Source organism: Colobus angolensis, unplaced genomic scaffold (assembly GCF_000951035.1).
Source record: "Colobus angolensis palliatus isolate OR3802 unplaced genomic scaffold, Cang.pa_1.0 Scaffold90, whole genome shotgun sequence".
NCBI classification, from domain to species: domain Eukaryota; kingdom Metazoa; phylum Chordata; class Mammalia; order Primates; family Cercopithecidae; genus Colobus; species Colobus angolensis.
Window position 1 is genome coordinate 198,569 of NW_012122932.1, and position 11,201 is coordinate 209,769.

General features: G+C 41.5%; 1 protein-coding gene across 1 annotated transcript in view; it reads right to left on the reverse strand.

Moving 5' to 3' along the window:
- Positions 1–5,238: 5,238 nt before the first annotated feature.
- The window catches only part of PLAC8L1 (PLAC8-like 1), a 20,936-nt gene continuing 14,973 nt past the window's right edge, over positions 5,239–11,201 (reverse strand). The window contains exons 3-4 of the mRNA XM_011931476.1: positions 6,385–6,521; positions 5,239–5,499 (exon numbers count right to left, since the gene is read on the reverse strand). Coding sequence (XP_011786866.1) covers positions 5,359–5,499; positions 6,385–6,521 — 278 coding nt within the window. The 3' untranslated portion in view covers positions 5,239–5,358. The remainder of the gene's footprint in view (positions 5,500–6,384; positions 6,522–11,201) is intronic.

An 11,201-nucleotide genomic window follows, 5' to 3' on the forward strand; every position in this document is an offset into this window, starting at 1 on the left:
GTCTCAGACAAGAAAAAAATTCATGATGTTATATGAAAGATACCAAACTGTAATGCTTACAAAGAGGCTATTTCAAGTAGAAAGATATAAATATCACTTGTAACCATGCATCCTTTATGTTCATAAATAAGTCATCATAAAGAACAAGCCATTAGAAGACATTCTACTCGTTTTTTTTTTAAATAAAAAGGCTATAATCTAAAATACAATTTTAAAATTACCTGTGCTAACCTGCAAGAGACATTGCTCACATAAATGAAATTCATAAATACCCTGATGTTATTTGAACCATGTATTTTCATCTTCTCCTCCTCTCTTAAGACATCAATAAGAATTTGATTTTTAAAAGCACATGCTGCTCTGATTATCAAAGACAGTAACACAAGTGCAGCATCACTGGGATATGTTGGTTGTTTTAAAGTTCAGATCCTAATTTTACACTGAAGCATCCTCAGTTTTGCATCCAGCCCTGCTTGTAAACAGGAACCAGCATCAGCCAAACCAGGATCAGAGTAAGGATTGCATCTGCAGGTTACAGAAATGTTTTCTTCTATGTGAAACTGTCACATGCAGGGGTTAAACTGGCAGCCATCTTTTAATGTGATGAATAATTCGGACTTCTTAGCCATACCCTTCTCTCGGTTAACCACAGGAGGAAGTGATAACACACCAACAGAAGCCCCAGAGTTCTGGCTTAACTGCTAAGTGGCAGGTGAGAAGGGAAGAGGTGTGATTGAGCACACTGGCTATTTACACCTTGTCTTCAAAGCCCTCTTAGTCACATTTCCATCTTCATGCATTGGCTTCCGCCTTACGATTGAGCAATAGGAAACCACCACTCCTAAACCACCACTCCTAATTTTTTTAAAAAACACATCCTGTTTTCTAAGTCTCTGGGAACTTTCCACGAGGTATAGTGGAGGGTTTCATAAGGATTTAGCTCTTCCTTCGAACCTGCTTAGCCAGTAAACCAGATATTTTTTAAGCACAGCATACAGATTCCAAATGATCAAGGACCACAAAGTGTTGGGGATGTCAGGGAGGAGGCAAGGATGGGCTTGAATGATCACAAAAAGCCAACCCGGAAATGTGCAGTAGAATAGTTTGCTAATGGTGACATCTGAGTTTCATCTCCCGGAATTATTGTTTCTTATTACTACACTTCGGGTCATGGGGAAAGGGTGTTAAGGGTAAAAAGAGGAAGGAGAAAATAAAGAGAAAAAAATTCACACCTCCATGGAAGCATAAGCAGAAAAACTAGAGACTCTTGTGTCTCTGCTTATTTTTTTAAGTACAGTGTTTTTAATAGACCAAAGAGAATCTCTGAGTTAATATGTATGTGAATAATGTTTATAAAAGGGGTATGTGTTAGTCATTATGGAATATTGTATAAATAAACCTTACATATACAACATACATAAAAAAATGATTGCTTAGGGCAGTGGACACTTAAGGACTTCCAAACTTTTCATGTCTTCATCCCAAAAAATAGAGCGTTCTAGGGCTGGCAACTCATTCCCTTAGTATAGTCCACTGTAAAGCCAAGAGGTGTAGGGGCTTGTTTTCTGGTTTTGTAATTTGTAATAATCTGTATGGATTACTGTAAAATGTCTGTTGCATGTGTATTGGTGTTGTTTACCCACATGGAGTCATCAGGGATTTGTTCCACACTTTGTATCCTGGAAAACCAAAAGGAATTTTCATTTTTTTGAGACGGAGTCTCAATCTGTCGCCCAGGCTGGAGTGCAGTGGTGCCATCTCAGCTCACTGCAAGCTCTGACTCCCATATTCCCATATTCAAGCGATTCTCCTGCTTCAGCCTCCCGAGTAGCTGGGATTACAGGAGCACGCCACCTCGCCCTGCTAATTTTTTGTATTTTTAGTAGAGATGGGGTTTCACCGTGTTAGCCAGGATGGTCTCGATCTCCAGACCTTGTGATCTGCCCACTCGACCTCCCAAAATGCTGGGATTACAGGTGTGAGCCACCACGCCCGGTCTGGAATTTTCTAGTAAGAAGAAAAACATACAGAATGTGTCTTCACTGTTGGGTAACTCTCAAATTTGTAGCACTCTCCATTTTTTGTAAAACTGTGCTAATGGAATGTTTAATGTCAGAGTTATTGTCTCTCACTTCAATATCTAGTATTGGATAATGTTTCTCCTGGAAGCACAGATTCTTTTTTCAAGTCCTTTTTTCCTGGATTTAACATGTTCTTCTAGAGGACACCAGAAGTCATGACCCTAAGCCACCTCCCTTCAGGACCACTTTCTACCATTGGTTTTCAAAAAACTATCCACATGTTAATTCTGTTTTATGTTCTGTGATTCTGTGGTCGACTCAGTGCTTCAGAGTCCAGAGACTGACTTGGGTTAGTGGCCCTAATGAAGTGCTAAATTTTCTCTTTACCGCCGAGACTGATCAGAAGAAGCAAAAGGGAAAAGGGGGCTAGAGGTCCACTCACACCCTTTACATCAGACGAGAGGAGAACTGTGCCAGAAATCTGTGCATGAAACACCATCTGCTCTTCATGCAGGGAGGGGTCAACCATGTGAACGTGTAGAGGTTACTCGAGTCTCCTTTGCCAAAAACGTGCATTGTTCCCAGCTGTAAGTGTGTGAAGCCAAATACGTCTTTTAGCATGAAACAATAAAATGTTTATTTTCATTTAATAGGCTGTTCCTCAGGCCTGGATTTTTTTTTTTTTTTTTTTTCAGTAGTTGGTTTGGAGAGGGCAACACTTTGTCATAAATTAAATGTCAATAGTGAGCATTTGATTTCTCCCAAAGGGGTTTAGCTCCTGGCAGCTGCTCTGGACATCCAAAAGGGAGGGTTAGGAGGAGAGGAAATCACTTTGTCGAATGGGAATTGCTTAGTTTCAGTGGAGGTAGGTGGAGAAACAGGCAAGTAACACTTCCTTTTAAAGCTGAGCAGGCTGAATTCACTTCTGTGGAGCAAACTCTGGTTTGTACAACCATGAGGCCCCTCTTGGCTGGAAGTCTTCTCTGCCTGATTAGTGCAAAGGTTAGGTGCACAGCCTCAAGTGCCTGATTTCCTGTGTTGCCAGCCGTTTAGCCTTGGGTAAGTTACTTAACCTCTCTGTGGCTCAGATCCCTTTTCTAGAAAACAGAGATATAATAGCACCTTTCTGAGGGATGTTAAGGATAAATTTCTTAAAACACGTAGAGTGATTTGAACAGTGCCTGGCACATATAAGTGCTTACTAATATTAGTATCTTACCACCTTCACAATGTTTACCATATCCATCTACCACCTGTGCTATTATTTACTTAAAATTCTTATTTTATTGATTCAATTTTCTTTTTTGAGGTGGGAGCAACTTCATCTCTGGTATCAACTTTCATCTAGAATTTAATTTAAAGGAAAACTATATGTTCCCATGGTAAATTAGTATAATTTGGCTGGGTGCAGTGGCTTACACCTGTAATCCCGGCACTTTTGGAGGCCAAGGCAGGTGGATCGCTTGAGCCCAGAAGTTCGAGACCAGCCTAGGCAACATGGCAAAACCCTGTCTGTACTAAAAACACAAAACTTAGCCAGGCGTGGGGGCACATGTCTATAATCCCAGCTACTCTGAGGCACAAGAATCACTTGAACCCAAGAGGTGGAGGTTGCAGTGAGCCAAGATCATGCCACTGCACTACAGCCTGGGTGACAGAGCAAGATTCAGTCTCAAAGGAAAAAAAAAAAAGGAAAATTAGTATAATTTGCCACAAATACAAAGTAGCCATAAAACAGTGATCACACATATTTACTGAGTCCATCCTACCTGCCAGGCAGTGTGCTAAATGTCTTGATTTACAATCTTAATGCCCTACGAGGTCAGTACTATCACCATCCCACTTCCTGGATAAGGAAACTGAAACAGAGAGAGGTTAGCAAGTTTGCCTATGGTTGTATAATTAGTAAATAGAGGAGGTATTTCAGGCTGCAGAGCCCAGGTTCTTCGGCACTGGTGCTGCTGCCCTAACAAAAACATCTACCAAACATGGTAGATGGTCGCTTCCTAGGGCTGCTAAAATAAGTGATCACAAACTGGGTAGCTTAAAACAACAAAAACTTATTCTGTCTCGGTCTGGAGGCTAGAAGTCCAGTATCAAGATGTTGGCAGGGCCATGCTCCCTCCAAAATCTCTGAGGGAGGATTTTCCCTTGCCTCTTCCAACCTCTGGTAGCCGCAGGCATTCCCGGGCTTGTGGCGGCGTCACTCCCGTCTCTGCCTTCGTCTTCACATATGTGTCTTCCCTCTGTGTCTCTGTCTTTGTGTCTTTTCCCCTCTTCTTGTAAGGACACCAGTCATACTGGATTAGGACCCACTCTAATGATCTCATTTTAAACTAGTTACAATGGCAAATACTCTATTTCCAGATAAAATCATATTCACAGTTACCAGGGGTTAAGACTTCAACATATCTTTTGGTGGAGGAGTGGGAGGTGGGGAACACAATTCCACTCACAGCTGTTGCTACCTGAGGTTTTGAACCTGGGGCCTGAAGAAGATTTGTTAAGTGTTACAGAGGTGTTCAAGATGGTCACCAACCTGAGACTTTCTCCTTGAAGCAATCAGACCTGAAGAGTTGGGACAAGGGAAAGACAATGGCTGATGTGTTTCAGTGACATTTTCAGCCAGTCCAGATGCTAACTAAAGTTAACCACCTCCTGCCCCATTCCTGATACTCTGAGGAGGGTGGCTTGACATAAGAAAGCCACATAACAACTCTTCCAGCTTCTCAGACATCCCTCATGAAAGGATGGCAGTAGAAATCTGGAGGGGAAAATGCAAGTTTCCAAAACTTCAGCAGGGGAGGGGAGGCACAAAACTCACCTCTAGGCTGGGCGTGATGGCTCACGTCTATAATCCCAGCACTTTGAGAGTCCAAGGCGGGTGGATCACCTGAAGTCAGGAGTTCAAGTCCAGCCTGGCCAACATGTTGAAACCCCGTCTCTACTTAAAATGCAAAAATTAGCCAGGTGTGTTGGTGCATGCCTGTAATCCCAGCTACTCAGGAGGCTGAGACAGGAGAATCGCTTGAAGGTGAGATGGTGCCACAGCACTCCAGCCTGGGTGACAGAGCCAAGACTCTGTCTCAGAAAATAAACAAACAAGAAAACTCACCTCTAGATCTGATTTATATGGCTGGACTGGAATAGCAAATTCAGACAAATGATAAAGTCATCAACAGGGAAATGTGTAAAAAAAGAACAACAATAGAGACAATGGGGGGAAATCATTTATTTTTATACCATTTCAGTAAAAACTTAGGAAAAAGCCATTGTTCTCCTCAGAGGTTTGGGAGGAGGGTGTTGGGGAGTAAGGAAGAGGAGTTATCTGGCTCTGTCACACCAGGGTGTCTTTAGCCATTGGGACTGCACAGATTTCATACACTTGGGAGGTCCTCATCCTGAGTTCACGGGCCACCTGGCAGATGGAAAAAGGCCAACAGCAGTGCACCGCCAGCCAGTCTTCACACAGCGTGCCCTAGGGCAAGAGTCTGTTCTGTAGTCACACAGGCTCATTTTTCTTCCCCAGGGACCTGTACAATATTACCTCCTGGCCCTTCAACCACGACTTCAAAGGTTCACTAACATCCTTAAGCCAACGCCCAGGGACACTAAGTTGTATAAGTGCCAAGCAGCTGAATTGCTCATCAATACCTGCAATTCAGAGCCCTGCCCTCAGGACCTCTGATATGGGCCTTTATAATTGAAACCACTGATTTCTCTATCAACTTCTTGGTTCTTTCTCTTAGGACCTAATATTTATAATTATTCATTTCTTTGGAGTAGGTAATAAGTGCACATGGCCTAAAATTTCAGTGTAAGAAGGGATAGGAAGTAAAAAGTAAATCCCTCTCTCCAGCTGTCCCCAGCCATCCCGTTGCCTGCCTGGAAGTAATCGTTGTTACTAGTTTCTTGTAACCACTTCCAGATAAATTCTTTGTCTACATAAACATACACATATAAAGTCTTTTTAAATAGTTCCATATTTCTGTGCTTTACTTTTTTTTTTTTTTTTCCACTGAAAAATATATCAGTCTGGGCCAGGCATGGTGGTTCACACCTGTAATCCCAGCACTTTGGGAGGCCGAAGTGGGCAGATCACTTGAGGGCAGGACTTTGAGAACAGCCTGGCCAACGTGGCAAAACCCCATCTCTACTAAAATAATATGGTATTTTAGTTAACTTATACTTCCTGGTAAAGAATAAAAATTTTAAATGTATTTCCTTTCTCAAAGTTTCCCACTAAGCATGGTATGTTTCGACAATCTCACCCACCCTTTTTTTATTTGAAAAATCACAGGTTTGGAAGGCATCTAGGTTTTCATACAGATTCAGGTTCACTTATACCTTCAAACACACTTACCTGTATTTTATGTCTCTCCCTGGTGCCAATTCTCAGTGCAAAGGTGGACCCAGGTAACAACGGCCAACAAAGACACTCTCCATAATGCCTGGCGATGTCACACTCAAGACACACAGGACAGAATAGACCACAGAAACCTGTCAACAACCACATCCAAAAAAGCCAAGCTTCTCAGATTTCTTGGAGCAACTTCACATCTCAAAGAATATTTATAACTTTATGCCACCAGTTTAATGCTGCACTGTCTCCCTACTATCAGACACTGAGAATAAATAACCAATTCCCAAAACTCACTGTATGAAAACTGCCATAACTGAGCCACATCAAAATTGCCTTCTTTTGTTAAACCTGATACAATTCTGTTAGCATTGACTATGGTAATTGTTTTGTTCCTGTTAAGAGAAAAAGCATCAAATAATTTTTTTACAGTTGAATCATAACTGTTGCTTCCATTATGTTCATCTATCTAATTTCAATATTTAAAATAAACATGGTATACTCTTGAATAACAGACATCTATTTCCATAAGTGTAATTGAAAGGGCTTTTATAGTACACTGACTCTGCCTCCTATTCTTATCAGGGCTTTATTCTGTTTCTCAGACCAAGTTATTCAAATTTGTGTTAGTGTCTTGGAGTCACTGACATCTGCCAGTTTCAATCTGCAAACTATTAGGGGCTTGTTTCCTGGAACATCGACTAGAAACAATTTGTCATTTATTAGTTCACTCATCTTTACTGATATTGTTTTCTACACATTCTGCGTGAACCTTCCAACACAGGGACTCTATTCTAAATATGTTTTGGGTCACAGATCATTTTGAGAGTACAATGATAGCTATGAACTCAGTCCACAATGGAAAAGAAAACTACACGCACATAGACATGCAAAATTGTGCATTCAATTTCACGGAGTTCATGGATTCATTGAAAATTATTAACAGACCACAGGTTAAAAACCCCTGATATACAGTTAAGATGTCATCTACCATTGTAAAAGATGATAACTCTGATAAATGCAAATAATTAGGACTGTGAAACCTCAAAAGTTCCAAGCTAACCATAATCTCTAAAAATTTTTTAAATATTTTATGGAGGCATAATTTTTATATAAGAAAATGCACAGGCCATACGTGTTCAGTTGGATGAGCATCAACAATCACATATACCCAAGTAACCAGACGTGTGGAACACTGCTCTCACCCCAGAGCTCCTGTGTCCCTTTCCAATCAATCCCAACCCTCCCGTTGCCCACTAGAGGCAACCATTGTTCCAATATCTATTCTTATAGATGAGTTTTGCCTCTTCTTGGACTTCACATAAATGAAATCATGTTTGCTTTTGTATCTGACTTATTTCATTCAACATCATGTTTTTGATGCATCTATGCTGTTGTGTGAATGTCTCTTTTTTTAGAGTTGAGTCATATTCCATTGTATGAATATTCCACAAATTGTTTCTCCATTCTCCCATTGATAAACATTTGATTATTTCATTTTTTGCTATTATTAATAAGACTGCTATGAAGACTCATCTGTAAGTGTTTACACAGGCCTATGTTTTTATTTCATTTGGGTGGATTCCTGGGAGGGGAATTGCTAGGTTATAGGGTAGATGTATGTTTAACTTTACAATAAATGACAGACAGTTCTCCAAAATATTTGTACCATTTTAGACTCCCATCAGCAATGCATGAGAGTTCTATTTTGTTTATTTATTTATTGATTGATTTATTGATTTTGAGGCAGGGTGTCACTCTGTCACCCAGGCTGGGGTGTGGTGGCACGATCATGGCTCACTGCAGCCTCAACCTCCCAGGCTCAAGCGATCCTCTCATCATCTCATCCCAGCCTCCTGAGTAATTGGGACTACAGGCATGCACCACCACATCCAGTGTATTAGTCTGTTCTCGCATTGCTATAAAGAAATACCTAAGAATGGGTACTTTACAAAGAAAGGATGTTTCATTGCCTTACGGTTTCTCAAGCTGTACAGGAAGCATAGCAGCTTCTGCTTCTGGGGAGGCTTCAGGAAACTTACAAACATGGCAGAAGGCTAAGGAGAAGCAGGCATGTCTTACATGGCCAGGGAAAGAGGAAGAGAGCAAAGGCAGAGGTGTTACACACTTTTAAACAACCAGATCTCATAAGAACATACTCATTATACAGTACCAAAGGGGGATGGATCCAATTGTGATTGGATCACAGGGGCAGCTTCTAATGGTTTGGCACCATCCCCCCTTGGTACCATATAGTAATCTCAGGCCCCATCTCCAACATGGGGGATGACAATCCTACGAGATTTGGTGGGGACACAGATCCAAACCATATCACCTGGCTAACATTTTTTCTTATTTTTTGTAGAGATGGGGTCTCCGTATGTTGCCTGAACTCCTGGGCTCAAGCAATCCTCCCATTTTGGCTTCCCAAAGTACTGGGATTACAAGCATGAACCACCACTCCTGGCCAAGAGTTCTAATTACTCCACATCCTCACCAACATTTGCTATTGTCAGTCATTTTTATTTTAGTTACTCTAGTGAGTGTGAAGTAGTCACCATTGTCTTTTAGTGCACCAGACGCAAAGGCTCACATACCATGACACCAGTACACTGAAGAACTTCCTGACAATGGCCTGTCTCTGGCTACCCCTTGTTCTCCCACAGTGAGCACTTCAAAGTCCCACTCCCAAATTCAGTGACAAAGAGGCAAAAAGCTAGGAATTCTGTATCTTAGACTCTCCAAGCCTCCAGGACTCTGAACTTCAACTTCGAATAGTGGATGAAGTAGCACAAGCATACAAAGGGCATGAGGGATGGGGGCAGGGAAGGAAGCAGACTGCCTTTGAAGATCAGAATGTCTATTTCATCTATTTGGGAGTCTCAAGAGAGTCACTAAATCATCTACTGTAGACATCTCTTGGCCCAAAGCAAACTCTGAATTCAGTCTCAAATAAGACTGGCATACTTCACCCTACATTTAAAAAGTAATCTCAGGTAGATCAGCAGGTCCCACCCAGCCTGGATACCTGGTATGAACAGCTTAGAGGACAGCAAATGGTCCAGTAAATTTACTGAGAGTACCGAGTACTCACACTGCATGCAACCTTGAATTAGGGGATTCTGAAATCATTGGCACATAAAAATCAATCAACTCTCACTTTATGTGTGGATTACAAAATAGTGTAAATCCCTGTAAATAAAAAAAATTAATCAAAACATGCTTAATTGTAAAGCTGACAAACTAAGTGACTAATAAATAGTGTTTACACGATTGCCTCAGCTGCACCACTTTAACTGACAAAGAGAAGTGCCCACCATTCTCAATAAGTATTTTGTACAGAAATTGTTTAAGTGCATTTGAACTCTGGCACCATATTTTTATGACTCATATGCTTTTTTTAAAAAAAAAACATGCTTTTGTTTTTATTTTTAATCTTTTTTGTCATATAATCATGTTATCTAAGTGTTCATTAGGGGGTAGTACTAGATGCTGAAAGAAACATACCTCAAATTCAATTACTGTACTTTGAAGCAGAAATCAGATGTGATTTTAAAAAAACACTATGAAGGACAAATTTTTATTATATAATAGCTAATATTTATACAGAGTTCACTATGTACCAAGCCCTGTTAAAATCACTCTGCACATATTAACTCATTTAATCTTTGCAACAATCCTACAGGTACTCTTCTTATCCCCATTTTACAGATGAGGATACTGAGGCCCAGAAGATTGAAGTAATTTGTCCAAATTCACACAATTATCAGTGAAAGGCAGAGGTGAGATTTAACTCAGGTAGTCTGGTTCCAAAGTCTGAACTACTATACATATTGCCTTATGTTCTCATGTTTTATGTATCTATTATGCCACAGTGGTTGTGGATTGGTGTGCTAGACAGTATCCTATCACTACTGTACATTTATTCCTGTGGGGTAGTCTTAAGTCAGGCAACTTCTTTTTTTTTTTTTTTTTTCCAGATGAAGTCTTCCTCTGTCATCCAGGCTGGAGTCCAATGGCACAATCTCGGCTCACTGCAACTTCCACCTCCTGGGTTCAAGGCACAGTCTCCCGAGTAGCTGGGAATACAGGTGCCCGCCACCATGCCCGGCTAATTTTTGTATGTTTAGTAGAGACAGGGTTTCGCCACGTTGGCCAGGCTGGTCTCAAACTCCTGACCTCAGGTGATCCGCCCACTTCAGCCTCCTGAAGTGCTGGGATTACAGGCTGAGCCACAGCGCCTGGCCTCAACTTCTTTAAGAAAGATCCTTTCATCAAGTGTTGCTACTCTGTACTGCGAGGAATGCAGTGGGATATGGACACACTGTCAGGTCACACCCCAAGAAGGGATGCACAAAATCAGGATGATGGGATCCTTTGTTCTAAAGACCCTCTAGGAAAAGACTTTGCAACACATATCACAGGCCAAGGATAAGTATCTAGACTATATAAAGAACTCTTGGCCAGACACAGTGGTTCACGCCTATAATTCTAACACTTTGAGAGGCCGAGGCGGGTGGATCATTTGAGGTCAGGAGTTCGAGACTAGCCTGGCCAACATGGTGAAACCCCATCCCTACGAAAAATACAAAAATTAGCCAGGCAGTAGTGGCGTGCGCCTGTAATCCCAGCTACTCGGGAGGCTGAGGCAGAAGACTCCCTTGAGCTTGAGAAGTGGAGGTTGCCATGAGCCGAGATCGGGCCACTGCACTCCAGTCTGGGCAAGAGAATGAGACCCTGTCTCAAAAAAAATAAAAAAAAATAAAAACCGGCCGGGCGCGGTGGCTCAAGCCTGTAATCCCAGCACTTTGGGAGGCCGA